The 20,943-nt window shown below is 45.2% G+C and overlaps 1 protein-coding gene across 1 annotated transcript in view; it reads left to right on the forward strand.

Annotated features, from left to right (window-relative positions):
• PHLPP1 (PH domain and leucine rich repeat protein phosphatase 1) overlaps nucleotides 1-20,943 on the forward strand; it is a 174,137-nt gene that overhangs the window by 64,687 nt on the left and 88,507 nt on the right. The window contains exon 3 of the mRNA XM_075314835.1: nucleotides 869-994. Coding sequence (XP_075170950.1) covers nucleotides 869-994 — 126 coding nt within the window. The remainder of the gene's footprint in view (nucleotides 1-868; nucleotides 995-20,943) is intronic.

Genomic DNA, 20,943 nt, shown 5'->3' on the forward strand with positions numbered 1-20,943 from the left:
CAAAAATATCCAAGATTCTAAGCAAAGTATATATATTTTTTTTTCAACATAGTAGCCCTAGACTTTTAAAGGGTCAGTCCAGGATTTTTAAAAACTGGCTAGAAAACCAAGAATGTGGTAAAATAACTCCTGCCACATCGCCTGCTGCTCCATCATTGGCTCCTTGGAATTCTGGGCATTCCTTGTTAGCTGGTCCTGAAACAATAATGTTCTAACTACCCACATGTGACCACTGCAGCCAATCACTGGCCCCAGTTATATGCAGACCGTGCCCTGATTCTCACTGGGGCCAGTGATTGGCTGCAACCATCAAGTTCGGATAGACAGAACATTGTCATTAGAAAAGCCAACAGACCGTCCGGACCACCAGCCGGTTGGCCATGGTGTGGCAGTGGATTTACCAGATTAGTATGTCTGTTTCACATTTTAGCGTGTTCTTTGCGGGCAGTTGTTTAAAAATCCTGAACCACGTTTTAGGCTAACAATATGGATATTAGACATTTTAGGTGAAGAAGAATCATTTTCTTCCTTAATCTGGGAACGACCAGCAGGAAAAATTCAGCCCTCTGAAATGCTTTGTCTAGAGCCAACTTAACTTTGTCATTCTTTGTGCAGAAACCGTTTCAACCAAGAACCCAAGGCTACAATACCGATGTTCCGTTTTCTAATGAGGAACAATTCCAGTAACCTATTTGTTCTCATGCACGTTATCTTGAATGCTGGGTCACCCCCAAAATATGTACATATCTGATTAGCTGTTCTAATAGTTCAAAACTATACTTTTAACGGAAAATGTAAATTGTCTCATTTGTCCGCTCTGGTATCCGGCAGTTTTGTGTTTGTCACTTAAATGTGTTTTGTTTTCTAGGTTGAAGAAGTGAAAAAACATCAGCACTGCTTGGCGTTCAGCTCATCGGGACCCCAGAGTCAGACGTACTACGTTTGCTTTGATACATTCACAGACTACTTAAGGTGGCTCCGACAAGGGTCCAAGGTAAGGGTGACGGGTCACATAAAAATCTTGCTTTTGACTTGCGGAGGTTATTTAAATCAATGTTTTTTGTATTTGCTGAAAAATGTAAAGCGCAGTAAACACCATTGAATGACACAGCTTACATGATGAATACTCTGTTGCTTCAACGATGCCACTCTACTCCTACCCTTCAGTCCTTTTCACGTGATAGTCACTTGCCAGCTACACTTGTGACCACTACGGCCATCGTTAACTCCAGTATTTTCCACTTCAAACTGCATGTGACAACTGCAGAGAAGATTTTTATTTTTTTTTTTGTTTAAAAATAAATGTTTTTCCACAACTTGAACATTGAGGGCCTCTTGTAGGATAGGTAATTTAAAATCTGTTTTGAGTTTTCAAATTGGCACCCTAGCCTTTCAGCTGTTAAGGCCCCTTTCACATCAGTTTTTTTGCATCAGTCGCAATCAGTCGAAATGTGAGAAAAAACTGATCCAGCGCTGGATCCGTTTCTCATTGACATGTATTAGCGACAGACAACCTCACGTTTCATCTGTCGTACGACGAATCCGTCAGAAATTGTCTGCGGCCGACTGGAGCAGCATCCAAAGAAACATTTTTGAACATCGAAAAAACGGACAGCGCTGGATCCGTCCCCGTCCGTCTTTTTTTTTAGAATGGAAGCCTATGTGCACAGGATACGTCGCAATCTGTTTAATGACGGACTCCAGCTAAGTGGTTTTTTTTTTTTTTTGTTTGTTTTTTTGTTTTAACTGAGGATACCCAGAAAAAAAAACATTGTTAGGCTGGTACGACGGATCCGTTGTTTTACAGGATCCGTCGCATTTGTCACAAAACTGATTGTGACTGATAGAAAAAAACAATGGTGTGTGAAAGGGGCTTAAAGCGGGCTTTACACGCTGTGATCTCACTAGCGAGATCGCAAGCGATTGTACCCGTCGGTTGTGCGACACAGGCAAATCGCTACCCGTCGCGCACAACCTCTCTTACCCCCGTCACATGGACTTACCTGTCCTGCGACGTCGTTCTGGCCAGCGATCCACCTCCTTTCTAAGGGGGCGGGTCGTGTGGCGTCACAGCGACGTCACACAGCAGCCGTCCAATAGAACCGGAGGGGTGGAGATGAGCAGTAGGCAACATGCCGCCCACCTCCTTCCTTCCTCATTGGCGGTGGATGCAAGTAGGAGATGTTCCTCGTTCCTGCGGTGTCACACACAGCGATGTGTGCTGCCGCAGGAACGACGAACATCGCTAATTAGAAGAGATTTTTTTGTTTCAGGACGACCTCTCCGCGGCAAACTATTTTGGCCGCTTTTGCGATAGTTTTAGGTCGCACATAAGAGTCACACACTGTGATATTGTTAATGACGCCGGATGTGCGTCACAAACACCGTGACCCCGACGATAAAACATTAACGATATTGTAGCGTGTAAAGCCCGCTGAAGGCTGGTTTCACACTACGTTTATTTAACATCCGTCCATAACGTTTTTTTAGCGGAAAAACTGATCCAGTGCAAATGCGTTTTCACTTCAATGCATTTGCAATGGACTCGCGTCCACCTGCGTTTGCGTGTGTTAGACACAGGATCCGTACTTTTGCGTTATTTTAACATGTTTCAAAAACGCTACTTGTAGCGTTTTTTACCTTTGTCAAAATAACGCATCTCACAGGATCCTTCACATTGCGCCGCGAGCTGCAATGCATTTCAATGAGCGCTGGATCCTGCCTAGCAGAATGCGTTGAGTTGCATTGTAACAGGATCCTGCTTTCTTTGTCGCTCCTAATTGGGAGACCCAGACAATTGGGTGTATAGCTACTGCCTCCGGAGGCCGCACAAAGTACTACACTTAAGTGTAAGGCCCCTCCCCTTCTGGCTATACACCCCCCCGTGGGATCACGGGTTCCTCAGTTTTTTGCTTTGTGCGAAGGAGGTCAGACACGCACGCATAGCTCCACTGTTTAGTCAGCAGCAGCTGCTGACTATGTCGGATGGAAGAAAAGAGGGCCCATACAGGGCCCCCAGCATGCTCCCTTCTCACCCCACTTTCTGTCGGCGGTGTTTGTTAAGGTTGAGGTACCCATTGCGGGTACGGAGGCTGGAGCCCACATGCTGATTCCTTCCCCATCCCCATTAGGGTTCCGGGTGAAGTGGGACTTTACCGGTCTCCAGGCACTGAGACCGTGCTCCATCCGCAGCCCCTGGAGAAGCCGCTGGATATGGAGCTGAGTATCGTCAGGGACAGACCCTGCTCCGTCAAGGTACTCTGTGTCCCCGTGCATACCGCGCGCACACCGCAGCATGGCTGGGTGTGTTAGTGCGCCGGGGACATCAGCGCTGCTGCGCTTGTGCCATTTCCTCACTACAGCTTGGCTGAGTGGGTAGACTTAGGGCGAACGGTCGCGCCGGCCGCTGGGGTCAGTCACACTGCGACGCGGCTGGGACTTGTGGTGCGCCGGGGACTTCCGCGCTGGCCGTGCATATATCACGGCCGCGCTTATTACTACAGTCCCCGGCTTTTGCGGCCTAGTTCGTCTCGTTCCCGCCTCCGCACCTGCCAGTCAGGAGGAGGGCGGGACGCCGTACAGAGCATCAGCGCTGAGGGCTGGAGTCTGTTTTACATACTCCAGCCCTCACACCAGGCACAGTAGGACGCAGTTTCCCGCACTTTGTTTGTGGCACGCCCACGGTCCGCCCCTCTTCACAGGACGCCGACAGCCATTCCTGTCTGCACGCTGAGCTGGAGAGGGGAGCCTGGGAGACCCAGACACGGGATTCTACGACCTCATACCCGCTTTTCAGCGGGCGGTAAGCAGCCCTCAAGGGCTCACCCCCACTTGTGCCGTTGTGTACTTGGTATTTTGTGTTTGCAAATACTTTTCACTGTACGGTCGCTGGTGATTCTCGGCTATATACCCTCCTAGATTGCAAGGAGGCAACAGCATGTCGTCCGGTAAACGCAAGGGTGCCAAGGCACAGACTTTATATGCTGCCTGTACCGCATGTGGGGCTACTCTACCGGCAGGTTCCACTGACCCCCATTGTGTGCAGTGCTCGGCCCCTGCAGCACTTGCTCAGCCGGGGCCTCTGCTAGACGTGACCCAGGGTGTACCACCTGTGAATGCTGTCCAGGTGACAGGAATGGAGTTTGCAGCTTTTGCTGATAGATTGTCTATGACAATGTCTAAGATTCTTGAAACATTGCAGTCTAGACCAGTAACTCAGACCACGGACACTGTTGAATCATTGCTCCCTGGTCCCCCTCAACTGGAACACTTCCGGGCTCCGGGGGTGTCACATGCACCCCAGGGTGACGGCTCTGACTCGGACGACAGTCCCAGACAGCCTAAGCGGGCTCGCTATGAGGGGCCCTCAACTTCGTCTCACTGGTCAGGATCCCAGCGGGATGAATCTATGGGTGATGAGGCGGATGTAACTGATCAGGATTCTGATCCTGGGACCGCTCTCAATCTGGATACACCGGATGGTGACGCCATAGTGAATGATCTTATAGCGTTCATCAATAAGATGTTAGATATTTCTCCGCCAGCTCCTCCTGAGGAGGAGTCAGCTTCACAGCATGAGAAATTCCATTTCAGATATCCCAAGCGTAAATTAAGCTCTTTTCTGGACCACTCTGACTTTAGAGACGCAATCCAGAAACACCACGCTTATCCCGATAAGCGGTTTTCCAAACGGCTTAAAGATACACGCTATCCTTTTCCCCCTGACGTGGTCAAGGGCTGGACCCAGTGTCCCAAGGTGGACCCTCCAATCTCCATGCTTGCAGCTAGATCCTTAGTTGCAGTGGAAGATGGAGCGGCACTTAAAGATGCCACTGACAGACAGATGGAGCTCTGGTTGAAATCCATCTATGAAGCTATTGGAGCGTCGTTGGCGCCAGCATTCGCAGCCGTATGGGCACTCCAAGCTATTTCAGCTGGGCTTACACAAGTCGACACTGTCACACGTACATCTGCTCCGCAGGTGGCACCATTGACCTCTCAGATGTCTGCATTCGCGTCTTACGCGATTAATGCTGTCCTAGACTCTACGAGCCGTACGGCGGTTGCGTCAGCCAACTCCGTAGTTTTACGCAGAGCCTTGTGGTTGAGGGAATGGAAGGCAGATTCTGCTTCCAAGAAGTGCTTAACCAGTTTGCCTTTTTCTCGTGACCGATTGTTTGGTGAGCGTTTGGATGAAATCATTAAACACTCCAAGGGTAAGGATTCATCCTTACCTCAACACAGACAAAACAAACCCCAACAAAGGAGGGGTCAGTCTGGTTTTCGGTCCTTTCGAGGCTCAGGCAGGTCCCAATTCTCCTCGTCTAAGAGGACTCAAAAGGATCAGAGAGGCTCAGATTCTTGGCGGACTCAATCACGCCCAAAAAAGACAGCAGGAAGAACCGTCACCAAGACGGCTTCCTCATGACTCTCAGTCTCCTCTTTCCGCATCCTCGGTCGGTGGCAGGCTCTCCCGCTTTGGCGACATTTGGCTGTCACAGGTCAAAGACCGTTGGGTGAGAGACATTCTGTCTCACGGGTACAGGATAGAGTTCAGCTCTCGTCCTCCAACTCGTTTCTTCAGAACTTCTCCACCGCCCGACCGGGCCGATGCTCTGCTGCAGGCGGTGGCCGCTCTAAAGGCGGAAGGAGTGGTGACTTCCGTTCCTCTTCAGGAACAAGGTCACGGTTTTTACTCCAATTTGTTTGTGGTGCCAAAGAAGGACGGGTCGTTTCGTCCCGTCCTGGATCTAAAGTTGCTCAACAAACACGTAAAAACCAGGAGGTTCCGGATGGAATCTCTCCGCTCCGTCATCGCCTCAATGTCTCAAGGAGATTTCCTAGCATCAATAGACATCAAGGATGCTTATCTCCACGTGCCGATTGCGCCAGAGCATCAGCGTTTTCTACGCTTCGTTATAGGAAGCGAACACCTGCAGTTCGTAGCGCTACCTTTCGGGCTGGCGACAGCCCCTCGGGTCTTCACCAAGGTCATGGCTGCAGTAGTAGCAGTCCTGCACTCGCAGGGTCACTCTGTGATTCCGTATTTGGACGATCTACTTATCAAGGCACCCTCTCAAGAGGAATGCCAACACAGTTTGAACGTGGCACTGAAGACTCTCCAGAGTTTCGGGTGGATTGTCAACTTTGCAAAGTCAAATCTAACCCCGACCCAATCACTAACAGATCTTGGCATGGAGTTTCATACTCTCTCAGCGATAGTGAAACTTCCACTGGACAAGCAGTGCTCGCTGCAGACAGGGGTGCAATCTCTCCTTCAGGGCCAGTCGCACACCTTGAGGCGCCTCATGCATTTCCTAGGGAAAATGGTGGCAGCAATGGAAGCAGTCCCTTTCGCGCAGTTTCATCTGCGCCCTCTACAATGGGACATTCTCCGCCAATGGGACAGGAAGTCGACGTCCCTCGACAGGGATGTTTCCCTCTCTCAGACAGCCAAGGATTCTCTCCGGTGGTGGCTTCTTCCCACCTCTTTGTCAAAAGGAAGGTCGTTCCTACCCCCATCCTGGGCGGTAGTCACGACAGATGCGAGCCTATCAGGGTGGGGAGCAGTGTTTCTTCACCACAGGGCTCAGGGTACGTGGACTCGGAAAGAGTCCACCCTTCAGATCATTGTTCTGGAAATCAGAGCAGTCTATCTTGCCCTGCAAGCCTTCCAGCAGTGGCTGGAAGGCAAGCAGATCCGAATTCAGTCGGACAATTCCACGGCGGTGGCGTACATCAACCACCAAGGGGGAACACGCAGTCGGCAAGCCTTCCAGGTAGTAAGGCGGATTCTGTCGTGGGTGGAAGACACAGCATCCACCATATCCGCAGTTCACATCCCAGGCGTGGAAAACTGGGAAGCAGATTTTCTCAGTCGCCAGGGCATGGACGCAGGGGAATGGTCCCTTCACCCGGACGTGTTTCAGGAGATCTGTCGCCGCTGGGGGATGCCGGACGTCGACCTGATGGCGTCACGACACAACAACAAGGTCCCGGTTTTCATGGCACGATCTCACGATCACCGAGCTTGGGCGGCAGACGCCTTAGTTCAAGATTGGTCACAGTTCCGGCTACCTTATGTGTTCCCACCTCTGGCACTGTTGCCCAGAGTGCTCCGAAAGATCAGGTCCGACTGCCGCCGCGCCATTCTCGTCGCTCCAGACTGGCCAAGGAGGTCGTGGTACCCGGATCTGTGGCACCTCACGGTAGGCCAACCGTGGGCGCTACCAGACCGTCCAGACTTGCTGTCTCAAGGGCCGTTTTTCCATCTGAATTCTGCGGCCCTGAACCTGACTGTGTGGCCATTGAGTCCTGGATCCTAGGGGCCTCAGGTTTATCTCATGAGGTGGTTGCCACCATGAGACAGGCTAGGAAACCATCCTCCGCCAAGATCTACCACAGGACGTGGAAGATATTCCTATCTTGGTGCTCTGCCCAGGGAGTTTCTCCCTGGCCATTTGCATTGCCTATTTTTCTTTCCTTCCTGCAGTCTGGGTTGGAAAAAGGTTTGTCGCTTAGCTCCCTTAAAGGTCAAGTCTCCGCGCTATCCGTATTTTTTCAGAAACGCCTAGCGCGACTTCCTAAGGTACGCACGTTCCTGCAAGGAGTCTGTCATATCGTCCCTCCTTACAAGCGGCCGTTGGAGCCCTGGGATCTGAACAAGGTTCTAATTGCTCTCCAGAAGCCGCCTTTCGAGCCTATGAAGGAGATTTCCTTTTCTCGGCTTTCACAGAAAGTGGCTTTTCTAGTGGCGGTCACGTCTCTTCGGAGAGTGTCCGAGCTGGCGGCGTTATCTTGCAAATCTCCCTTCCTGGTGTTTCACCAGGACAAGGTAGTTCTGCGTCCAATTCCAGAGTTTCTTCCCAAGGTGGTATCTTCCTTTCATCTCAATCAGGATATCACTTTACCGTCTTTGTGTCCGCATCCAGTTCACCAATTCGAAAAGGGTTTGCATTTGTTGGACCTGGTGAGAGCACTCAGGATCTACATTTCCCGCACGGCGCCCCTGCGCCGCTCGGATGCACTCTTTATCCTGGTCGCTGGTCAGCGTAAAGGGTCGCAAGCTTCCAAATCCACCCTTGCGCGGTGGATCAAGGAACCAATTCTTCACACCTACCGTTCTGCTGGGCTTCCGATTCCATCTGGACTGAAGGCCCATTCTACCAGAGCCGTGGGTGCGTCCTGGGCATTACGGCATCAGGCTACGGCTCAGCAGGTGTGCCAGGCGGCTACCTGGTCGAGTCTGCACACTTTTACCAAACATTATCAGGTGCATACCTTCGCTTCGGCGGATGCCGGCCTAGGTAGACAAGTCCTTCAGGCGGCGGTGGCCCACCTGTAGGAAAGGTCTGCTTGACAGCCCTATCACGAGGTATTCTTTTACCCACCCAGGGACTGCTTTTGGACGTCCCAATTGTCTGGGTCTCCCAATTAGGAGCGACAAAGAAGAAGGGAATTTTGTTTACTTACCGTAAATTCCTTTTCTTCTAGCTCCAATTGGGAGACCCAGCACCCGCCCTGTTTTTTCTTAGGGATTTTGTTTTTCGGGTGCACATGTTGTTCATGTTAATAAGTTCAGTTCTCCGATGTTGTTTATCGGATTGAATTTGTTTTTGAAACAGTTATTGGCTTTCCTCCCTCTTGCTTTTGCACTAAAACTGAGGAACCCGTGATCCCACGGGGGGGTGTATAGCCAGAAGGGGAGGGGCCTTACACTTTTAAGTGTAGTACTTTGTGCGGCCTCCGGAGGCAGTAGCTATACACCCAATTGTCTGGGTCTCCCAATTGGAGCTAGAAGAAAAGGAATTTACGGTAAGTAAACAAAATTCCCTTCTTTGTACTGAGCATGCCCAGAAAGTACTGAGCATGCCCAGAACCAGTCTCGTGTGATCTGTCTCTCTCTCCTCCTCCCTATCTGTCTTTCCCCCTTCCTCTCCCCCTCTCTCTCTCCCACCTGAGAGCTGCGGACACTCGTAACCAAGGTAAATATCGGGTAACCACTTCTCTTAGTTACCCGATGTTTACGTTGGTAACGTGTGCAGGCAGCCCTGCTCCTAGCAGCTGCAGACACTCTTAACCAAGATAAATATCGGGTATCCAAGCCCGATGTTTACCTTGGTTACGAGCGTCTGCAGCTGTCAGAAGCCGGCTCCCAGTCTGGCACGTTTAGTTCCCCTCACTCCCGATCACATGACTCCAATGCCCGCCCCTAAACATCCAGTGACAGGATCCTGCAAAGTAAACATGCGTTTGCATGCGTTTTTTGCTGTAAAAGCAGGATCCGCTTTTGCAGCAAAAAAACGTTCAGGACGCATGTTAAAAAGACGTAGTGTGAAAGCAGCCCAAGTCTCATGGTGAACGGAAGTAAACTGTGTATAAGCCCGGAACACCAGGGCTCCATGCATACACGGAGTTGTGGCTATTGGTATTCCACATCGACTCCCATTGAAGTGAATCCATATAATAGGTGATGATTACTAACTCAGATGGCATCCAATTGTTGAGACCCCCATCAATCTCCTGATTTATTTCTCTTACCTGTCTGAAAGGAGTGGTTCCTACTGGTATTCAACATTTCTTTAAGTAAAGACCTGGTAATTCCCTATTAAGCAATTAGATTAGGCATTTTGGCACCATTCTAATTACTGTAATGGTGACCCTGTTGATAGTTTATGTATGGTCACGGAAATCCTCATGCCAGCATGTCCGAAGAAGTTGGCAGATCATGGGCCTTGGGTATAAAATGGTGTCTAATCGTGTTTTGGAGGAACAGTTGGATAGGACAGACTGATCCTGCAAAAAAATGCTTACACCTAGTTTGCACATGAGAAAGTGTCTTCTTACAGGAATAAAGACTAGGGCCATTGGAGTAGGATGCGCCAAATTCATTAAGAGTAATTAGTTGCTTCTCTCAGTTGCTGTGCTGCAGTCAGTACTCACGGGCTGCAGTACGGTTCTGTACTCATTTATGCAACTTTTGTCACCAGGTCTAAGTAGTTTGCCGAGCTGCACCCTCCAAACTTCTTTGCTCCTAGTCCACCATCTTTAAAAAAAAAAAAATAAATAAATAAAAAAAAATTGGGAAAACTCAAAGTTGCTCAATTGTTGCATAGCTGTGAGTTACATAAAAACCATTTCAGATTGTTTAACCTCAGCATTTAGACATTGTATAAAGAACGTGTGACTGGGTCTGATCATTCACTCCTGAATTAGAACTTGTAATAATTCTATGAGGTGACGTACCTCTACAAGGTGACTGCGTATTGTATAAGAGTTCATCTGTTGCTACAGTGTCTGAGGCCAGGATCCTTTTGGCATTTTTTTTCCTTGCAGGATCAAAGTGTTGAAATCCTTGTTCGTTACTGAGAGAGTTAACACCATAAAAGTTGATGTGTAAAGTGTATGGTGTCTCTTGCCTTATGTTGGTGGACGTCATGTTGAATTTAATACCTTCTCACTTTCTTATCACTGGAAATATTAGGCAGCCACTTACTCTCCTCTCTTCATAGCGACCTCATGTATGGGTCGTGTTGGTAGGAATAGCGTTCGGCTGACTATCTCATGGGTATGGTCACTTTTGTACTTGGCTGACCAGAATTGTCACTATGATTGGAAGAGTCATATCGGGTGGAACAGCGCTCAAGGTCCTATCTGTAAAGTAGGTTCCTTAAAGTCAGTTGTCCATCTCTATATTTATATCTTGTTGGAGAGTAGGGTGGCATCACCCACTGGCCATAACTCCTCAACCTAATTACTTTTTTTACTGCCGTTGATAAACTGTTTTTTTTTTTTTCCTCCTCCCAAGCCTCATGGCATCTGTCTAGATTCTCTATTGTACAACATTACTAATTATCTAAAATTAATAAGTGAAGTTTATTCCACTATAAAACATTGGTTGCATTAGATTTCATTGCACAAGGGCTGGACTATACATTGGGTCTTCTCCTCCCTGTCTGTGATTCCCCGGCCCCTCTGCCTGTATGTATGTATGTATGTATGTATGTATGTATGTGTGTGTGTATATATATATATATATATATATATATATATATATATATATATGTGTATATGTGTATATGTGTATATGTGTATATGTATATATGTATATATGTATATATGTATATATGTATATATGTATATATGTATATATGTATATATGTATATATGTATATATGTATATATGTATATATGTATATATGTATATATGTATATATGTATATATGTGTATATGTGTATATGTGTATATGTGTATATGTGTATATGTGTATATATATGTATATATATGTATATATATGTATATATATGTATATATATGTATATATATGTATATATATGTATATATATGTATATATATGTATATATATGTATATATATGTATATATGTATATATGTGTATATATGTATATATATGTATATGTATATATGTATATATATATATATATATATAATATTTTTACAGTTAGGTCCAGAAATATTTGGACAGTGACACAAGTTTTGTTATTTTAGCTGTTTACAAAAACATGTTCAGAAATACAATTATATATATAATATGGGCTGAAAGTGCACACTCCCAGCTGCAATATGAGAGTTTTCACATCCAAATCGGAGAAAGGGTTTAGGAATCATAGCTCTGTAATGCATAGCCTCCTCTTTTTCAAGGGACCAAAAGTAATTGGACAAGGGACTCTAAGGGCTGCAATTAACTCTGAAGGCGTCTCCCTCGTTAACCTGTAATCAATGAAGTAGTTAAAAGGTCTGGGGTTGATTACAGGTTTGTGGTTTTGCATTTGGAAGCTGTTGCTGTGACCAGACAACATGCGGTCTAAGGAACTCTCAATTGAGGTGAAGCAGAACATCCTGAGGCAGAAAAAAAAGAGAAAATCCATCAGAGAGATAGCAGACATGCTTGGAGTAGCAAAATCAACAGTCGGGTACATTCTGAGAAAAAAGGAATTGACTGGTGAGCTTGGGAACTCAAAAAGGCCTGGGCGTCCACGGATGACAACAGTGGTGGATGATCGCCGCATACTTTCTTTGGTGAAGAAGAACCCGTTCACAACATCAACTGAAGTCCAGAACACTCTCAGTGAAATAGGTGTATCTGTCTCTAAGTCAACAGTAAAGAGAAGACTCCATGAAAGTAAATACAAAGGGTTCACATCTAGATGCAAACCATTCATCAATTCCAAAAATAGACAGGCCAGAGTTAAATTTGCTGAAAAACACCTCATGAAGCCAGCTCAGTTCTGGAAAAGTATTCTATGGACAGATGAGACCAAGATCAACCTGTACCAGAATGATGGGAAGAAAAAAGTTTGGAGAAGAAAGGGAACGGCACATGATCCAAGGCACACCACATCCTCTGTAAAACATGGTGGAGGCAACGTGATGGCATGGGCATGCATGGCTTTCAATGGCACTGGGTCACTTGTGTTTATTGATGACATAACAGCAGACAAGAGTAGCCGGATGAATTCTGAAGTGTACCGGGATATACTTTCAGCCCAGATTCAGCCAAATGCCGCAAAGTTGATTGGACGGCGCTTCATAGTACAGATGGACAATGACCCCAAGCATACAGCCAAAGCTACCCAGGAGTTCATGAGTGCAAAAAAGTGGAACATTCTGCAATGGCCAAGTCAATCACCAGATCTTAACCCAATTGAGCATGCATTTCACTTGCTCAAATCCAGACTTAAGACGGAAAGACCCACAAACAAGCAAGACCTGAAGGCTGTGGCTGTAAAGGCCTGGCAAAGCATTAAGAAGGAGGAAACCCAGCGTTTGGTGATGTCCATGGGTTCCAGACTTAAGGCAGTGATTGCCTCCAAAGGATTCGCAACAAAATATTGAAAATAAAAATATTTTGTTTGGGTTTGGTTTATTTGTCCAATTACTTTTGACCTCCTAAAATGTGGAGTGTTTGTAAAGAAATGTGTACAATTCCTACAATTTCTATGAGATATTTTTGTTCAAACCTTCAAATTAAACGTTACAATCTGCACTTGAATTCTGTTGTAGAGATTTCATTTCAAATCCAATGTGGTGGCATGCAGAGCCCAACTCGCGAAAATTGTGTCACTGTCCAAATATTTCTGGACCTAACTGTATATTGTGTGTATGTGTGTATGTACGTGTGTGTGTCGCCCCCTAGGGGACTTTACCACTGCATAGTATGAACGCTCATTTATTTCTGCTGATCAGAGCAGCAGCTCTCTGATCAGCAGAAATGCTTTCATGTGAGATTTTACTCACAGGAAGTTCCTCATGGTTGCTTCAGGGGTCACCTGACCCTGCCCTACCACGGCAACACATTGGTGCCTCGTGATCACATCAAGGAATCGCTGTTGGCGTCGGGGAGCAGCACGATCCCGTCAGCACCAATTTAAATCGTGCTGTCAGTATTTGACAGTGCAATCGAAGAGGTTAATAAGTGCGGGTGGATCTCCAATCCACCTGTGCCTGTTAGCCACACATCTGGTGATCAGATCAACAGATGTGCAGGGAGTACTGCGGGCACGCCGCTGGAGCCAGTGGTAACCATAGGGACACAACCAATGACATACCAATACGTCATTGGTCGTGAAGAGTTAAAAGGGGCTCAGGGAATTATAACTGGTAGACAATAATTAGTACATATTCACATTTTTTTTTTTTTCTCTAAATGCCTTTAAATTTTTAACAAGGAATGCATCATTACAGCCATGTCTGTACTTGCATTACAAAATCATACTGACAGGTCCTCAAGTCATTGTAATGTCAGGCACTAGGCAATGAAATTGAATAATGAGCTTAAAGGGCTGGTATTTGGGGATGCAGAGACTTTTTAGGTGCTCGGTCTTGCACAGAGCACTTGACACCTTATTTACATATGAAGGAAATTTCAAATTACTCGGGAATGCAGCAACAGATAGGCAATATAAAGGTGTCAGTGGATTTACTTTGTAAAGGCAGGTTTGATCTTATTGCCAGGCTTCCTTTGTTTGGCGCAAATTTGCTAGTATAGGCAAAAATGTCTTCTATTACCTGAATGTAATGAATGTGCCCTCCGCACTGAAGGAATGGCTGGCTGTACAGAGACTGGCATACTGTGGGTGATTGTGTGAAGCTTTAGTAATGCATATATGATTTGCCTTTCAGAGTGAAAGTGTTCTGTCAGCACACTGTATAACTCAGCGGGAGAAACATTAGCAGTGATTTCTCTCCAGCCTTTGTTAGAGATGGCGGTATTTATAGCTCCGTATTCCAGGCTGTACATATGGAGAAGGAGTTTGTCTGCATTAGTAGCCTGGGACTCCCTGCTCTGTGCTCTGAACGTGCAGGAGAGTTTTTGAGCGATGGCTTCTCTTGTTTTTCAGAAAGGCACTAGATTTTCCAGTATAATTAAGATGGTATAGAGGGTATCTCAATTGCACTAATTTGCCAGCCTCTTCAGCACTGCAGGGAATCTGTACTTCTTCCCTATCAGCAGCTCATCTAAGGAGAGCATGTGTGCTACGCTGCCATATTATCATCTAGAAATGTAATTCCAATTATGCTAATGAAGCCTGAATAATGGAGGATGCCAGGGTAAAGTGGTGATTACTAGAGTGCTTCAGATTGCCAGTTGTGCTCCATTATCCGATTAAAACAGCCAGGGGTTATCAGATAATCGAATAAATACCGGCAATTTCCTTTTCTCTGACTGGTTTTGGCAGATATTGTAGTTTTATGCGCAGTATGGATGTGCGTGGTTTGTGCCAAGTCACCAAATTGACAAGATTACTCAAGCCAGTTAATTTTTATTTGTTTTTTTTCTAACCTCAATTTGCTTTTGCATTTTTGTATATTTAGTATGAGTCGCGACGCTCTCGCGACGCTCTCGCGACGCTCTCGCGACGCTCTCGCGACGCTCTCGCGACGCTCTCGCGACGCTCTCGCGACGCTCTCGCGACGCTCTCGCGACGCTCTCGCGTCTTTAGTTTCTGCTTTTGTTTTTTTTCTGTCTAGAAAAAAAAAAAAATTGAAGAATATGAAGAGAGTCCAACTTGGATAGGCAACAAACTGAACACAAGTATAGTTGGATGCAGAAACTGCAAAAAGTACAGAAGACCTCACACTGGAAGACCATGGGATTTGGAATAACTGTGCTTAACATGTCCCATTGAAAAAAAACCTATCACAATGAGACAGAAAAACGAATGATGTAAGCCTTAGGAACAGTTTACTTCCCTTTAAAAACAAATTTATCATAAAGGATTCATTCATGGGTCACAATAATGTCTAACAAGAATATAATGAAGTACCAGACCGTTCCCTTGTATACTAATAACCATTTGTCCTCTGATCAAATTATAGGGGTTATTTAGGGACATGAGCGTTTTGTTTTGGTATTTTGCCAAAAAAATCTGAAAGTATTACAATTCTGAAATCTGTACTAATTTCTCTACTTTAGATTCCACTTTGGCATTAGTTCTGACCTATCCAGGGAGATCTGAGCATGTATAGGGAGAGACCGGGCACTCCAAGGCAGTGGGAGGGAGAGGCATGTATGTTCAACTAGTGTCCTGTCCTGCACGGTCCCTGGCAGCTTTTATAGCAGATTTGTCTCAATAACATCTCAGCATTTCAGAGACCAAAATACATGGCTGAAATAATACGTCACCTTCCAGGTTCTTTTTTTCAAAGGATTCTATCACCAGGTTTTTGCTACCTCATGTGTGCAGCATAATGTAGGGACACTGATTCTAGCAGTGTATCATTAGCTGCTGCTCATGCTGCAGTTTTGTTGAAATTGGGTTGATATGCAGCAGATAAAACCATTCTGTGAATGCTGAGCTTTGTATAACACAACTGAGCTTTGTATAACACCACTATCTAAGGGCTTAAAAAAAAAATCACAAGTTTGTCCAATAAAAGTGGCACACGTTTTGCGCCATTTTCCGAAACACGTAGCATTCTTATTTTTTGGGATCTATGGCTCAGTAACGGCTTATTTTTTGCGTCTCGAGCTGACGTTTCTAATGGTACCATTTTTGCGCAGATGCTACGTTTTGATTGCCTGTTATTGCATTTTGCGTAAAACTTGCGGCGCCCAAAAAACGTAATTTTGGCGTTTAGAATTTTTTTGCCACTACGCAGTTTACCGATCAGAATAATTGATTTTATATTTTGATAGCTCGGGCATTTCTGAACGCAGCGATACCAAATATGTGTATATTTATTTTTTAACTCTAATTTTCAATGGGGGAAAGGTGGGTGATTTGAACTTTTAGGTTTTTTGTTTTTTTTTTTTTTAAACTTTTTTTTTACTTTTTATTTTACTAGTCCCCCTAGGGGGCTATAGCGATCAGCAATCCGATTGTTATTATCTATCTGCTGATCACAGCTATACAGCTGTAAACAGATTCAGTCACTTTCTTTTTCCCTCTGCTCTCGGCCGAGGGAAAACTAAAGTGAAACATCATAGCTGCAGGCGTCATCACATGACCCTGTGCTACGATGGCAACCACCGATAGTCACGTGATAATGTACGTGACTTCCGTTGGGGGCGGCGGTAAGTAAAAAACATGGCCGCGCGCATTTAGATCTTGCTGCCAGACTTTGGCAGCAAGATTTAAGGGGTTAATGTCCACGGATGGAAGCAATTCCACCCGCGGCTAGCAGGCACACGTCAGCTGTTGAAAACAGCTGATATGTGTGCCGACCGCCGCCTGCCCGGGGCGGGGCTTAACGGGACACGCTCCATGACTGATATATCCATCCATGGTCATGAAGGGGTTAAGCAAATCTGTCACCGGGATTTTGCCACCTAATCTGAGAGCAGCATAATGTAGGGGCAGAAATCCTGATTCCGGCGGTGTCACTTACTGGGCTGTTTAGTGTAGTTTTGATCTCCTGCTGATATTGATTTTTATCATTAGAGGACTACTTGATGTGCTGTCTGGTAGTCAAGTCATATTCATGAGCTCTGTATAACTGCTAGATCTGCAGCAGAGAATACATTGAAGTTTATCAAAATGACAGCAAACAGCTCAGTAAGTGACACATCGCTGGAATCGGGGTCTCTTTCTCTACATTATGCTGCTTTCAGGGGAGCTGGCAAAAACCTGCTGACAGATTCCTTTTTAAAGTTGTGAGTTCAATAAAAAAAACAAATGTAAATCTGCCTTGGTCAAATCAAGTCGGACGGCGAGTAAAATGAGGTGTCGGGTCACACTCTGGAGAAAGGACGGTGAGGAGGAGAGCGAGAAAAGTGGAAGAGGCAGAAATGAAGTTAGTGATGTTGGCTTATCCCAGAGCTGGATTCAGTTACAAAGCTCAGTACTGCTGTATACGTGTCCTCCATCTGTGTCCTCCATGCTGCGCCTGCGATTTCTATAGGTTTAACAGAGAAAGGATCCATCTGTGTACTTTGTGTGTGGAAGACAACATAGCTAGTCTCCTCCATCCACTTGGTCAGAGAGAACTTAAAATGTATAGCGAAACCCTGTAAAGGGGGAAAACCTGGCAAATAATGCAATGTAGAAGATACTGGCTTCAAATTGTCCTGCTTAATGTTCACCCATGACAGTTTATACTGAAGTTACTTGAAATGACAGGTAATCTTTTACTATTCCACTCTTCTTAACCCTTCCTCTACAATCGAACTGGCATATTGCTCAGATATATCTAGTTCATCGTCCCAGAAATGCAGCCTTCAGTTAGTTTAGTATGGCGGTACTTAGCTTTCCTTAATAAAAAAAGAAACCAATATCTTCGTGGTTAATGTACCTTTAAATTGACACTTTATAATAATTTGTGCCGCATAGGCTCTCAGTACAGTGGAACCTCAGTTTACGAGTAACTTGGTGTGCGAGTATTTCGCTATACGAGCAAAGCTTGCTGTAAATGAGCAAATACTCACCGCACACACTTCCGGTTCAGTACTTTAACCACGCTCTGACCCGCTCTTGCAGTCCGCACAAACAGACACACACAAACACGCATACACATATTATGCTCACCTTACCTTCTGTTCCATCGCCGGCCTCATGGTTCTTGTGGTTCGCCGGTACAGGATGTGTATCCAGTAACAATTGCGACAATGGAGGAACTTCCGCTGTCAGCCGCTACTCAAAGGCAGTGCGCTGACCAATCAGACAAGCGGCTCATGCCTTTGACGTCAGTGCAAGTTCCTCCATCGTCGCGATGGTTACCCGATACACATCCTGTACCGGCGAATTACAAGATCCAGGAGGTCGGCAACGGAACGGAAGGTAAGATGTGTGTGTGTGTGTTTTGGCACAATAGGGGACCAGGATGGGGCATTGAACAAGTTGTGGAACGAATTGTCTGCATTCCAATGATTTCCTATGGGAAATTTTGCTTTGCTAGACGAGTAACTTGGTTTACAAGCACAGTCCCAGAACAGATTGTTCTCGTAAACCAAGTTTCCACTGTGTAAATAGTTGTCAGTGATGCTTCTACATAAATCTTCTATCCTTTGGCACCGATTAGCGTTACTAGGTTCCTTCCAATAATTCTGTTAAAGGCCCTTTGTTAGCAACAGTGCTGGATTGTTGTGCGTTATTTGCTTGCTCTTTTGTTTATTTGGCAGTGTGATTTGTGTTTTTCGATATAGGTTTAACATAAAAGCAAGGAAATTATTGTAGAAATCCAAAGAACTTACAAGGCCTCCTTCAAGGATGAATGCCCAAAGAAGATTTGGGCCTCTCAGCCTCTTGTCTAAGGGGAATGGAAGTTATGTAATGCTCACAAATGAACAGTAATAACATTTGTGTCTCCTCGCTGATCCTCCTCCCTGAGGGCTGTGGTCACGTGGCGCTGACAGAGGCATGAGAGATAGCAGAAAATACAGTTTACCTTTACTCCTGTACTAATTGTTTGCTTATGAGAGAATAATAACTGAGTCAACTAGTTTTTGGCCAAGGTTCACTTTTTTTGTTGACTAGCTGTCCTTCCTGTCAAATCCTGTTAGGATTGAAATCTTTGATATTAAAGCATACTACGTCGTCTTGGCGCACCACTACTGCGTGAGATGGAAAGAAGTGCCTGAACCCATCACTAGAGTGATTGCAGCTCAGCTTTTGCAGGAGGGGATCACCATATTATCTCTTGGTAGTCATGTATTTTAAACATATGCTGGACATGGAAGCTACAGGAAATTACTCCAACTGTCTTTAAAGGGAATCTGTCAGCAGGATTTCACCCCAACTATTTATCTCTGCATCTTGCTCTTTCAAAGATGTCCTATAATACCTTTAATTTGCAAGTCTATTCCTCCATTACTGAGAGATTGGCATTTTGAATTGATATGTAAAGGAGTCTGTAGATTTGAAGACTCACTCCAGCTCTATTTCCCTACCAGCACTGTCCCTTTCTGCTGAACTAATGGGTGATTTCAGCCAGACAAGCCATCACAGAGGCTGTCAAAGCTAAAGGAGGTGAGATGATGCTGACTGACTGACTGATAGAGCTGGAGTGACCGAGTCTTTAGATATGCAAATGAGGCTGAAGAGCTATTTGTATATCAATTCAATGCAGATTTCTCAGTAACTGGAATGGACTGCTTATGTGAAGGTATTTTTGGACTTCATTAAAAGCACAATATAAAAAGTTCAGAGGTAGGGGTGAAATCCGGTCGTGAGTTTTCCATCACATATAGTTAAAACACAGTTAAGTTCAACTATTTGCATTTTTAACTTAGACAATTTTTTTGTTTTTTTTTTGCTTTTTTTTTTTTTTTTTTTTTTTTCGTTGGGGGGGTTCTGGGGCAGGTGGAAGGTTGCACATTTTAAGTCCTTTTTAATAATTTTATTATGCTTAACCCCTTCACGACCTTTGACGGATCTATCAGTCATGGAGCATGTGACGTTAAGCCCCGCCCCCTGCCTCGGGCATGATGCGGCGATCCGCGCACATATCAGCTGTTTTCAACAGCTGACGTGTGCCTGCATGTTACGAGTGGAATCTCTTCCACCCGTAACATTAACCCCTTACATCTCGCTGCCAAAGTCTGGCAGCGAGATGTATATACGTGCAGTCATGATTTTCACTTGCCGCCGCCCCCACCGGAAGTCACGTGAGTGATCACATGACTTTCATTGGTTTCCATGGTAGCACAGGGTCATGTGATGACACCTGCAGCTATGACGAGTCCCTTTCGTTTTCACTCAGCCTGGAGGCCGGTGAAGCAGGAAGTGACCGTATCTGCTGTTTACAGCTGTATAGCTGTGATCAACAGATAGTGCAGAGCGATCGGATTGCTGATCACTATAGACCCCTAGGGGGACTAGTAAAGTAAAAAAAAAAAAGTGGAAAATTTTAAAAAATAAAAAAAAACAAAGTTCAAATCACCCCCCTTTCACCCCATTGAAAATTAAAGGGTTAAAAAAAATAAATATACACATTTGGTATCGCCGCATTCAGAAATGCCCGATCTATCAAAATATAAAATCAATTAATCTGATTGGAATTTTTTCTGCCACTACGCCGTTTACCAAACGCCAAAATTACGTTTTTTGGTCCCCGCAGGTTTTTCGCAAAATGCAATAACAGGCGATCAAAACTGCATCTGCGCAAAAATCGTACAATTAGAAACGTCAGCTCGAGACGCAAAAAAATAAGCAGTCACTGAGCCATAGATCCCAAAAAATGAGAACGCTACGGGTTTTGGAAATGGCGCAAAATGTACGCCACTTTTATTGGACAAGCTTGTGATTTTTTTTTTTAACCCCTTAGATACAAGTAAACCTATACATGTTTGGTGTCTACAAACTCACACCGATCTCAGACATCACAACAACACATCAGTTTTACCATATAGTGAACACCGTGAATAAAACATCCCAAAACTATTGTACCATCACACTTTTTTTGCAGTTTTTCCACACTTGGAATTTTTTTTGCTGTTTTCCAATACACCATATGGTAAAACTTATGGTTTGATTTTAAAAGTAC

The sequence above is a fragment of the Anomaloglossus baeobatrachus genome, chromosome 6 (genome assembly GCF_048569485.1).
Source record: "Anomaloglossus baeobatrachus isolate aAnoBae1 chromosome 6, aAnoBae1.hap1, whole genome shotgun sequence".
In the NCBI taxonomy this organism is placed as follows: Eukaryota; Metazoa; Chordata; class Amphibia; order Anura; family Aromobatidae; genus Anomaloglossus; species Anomaloglossus baeobatrachus.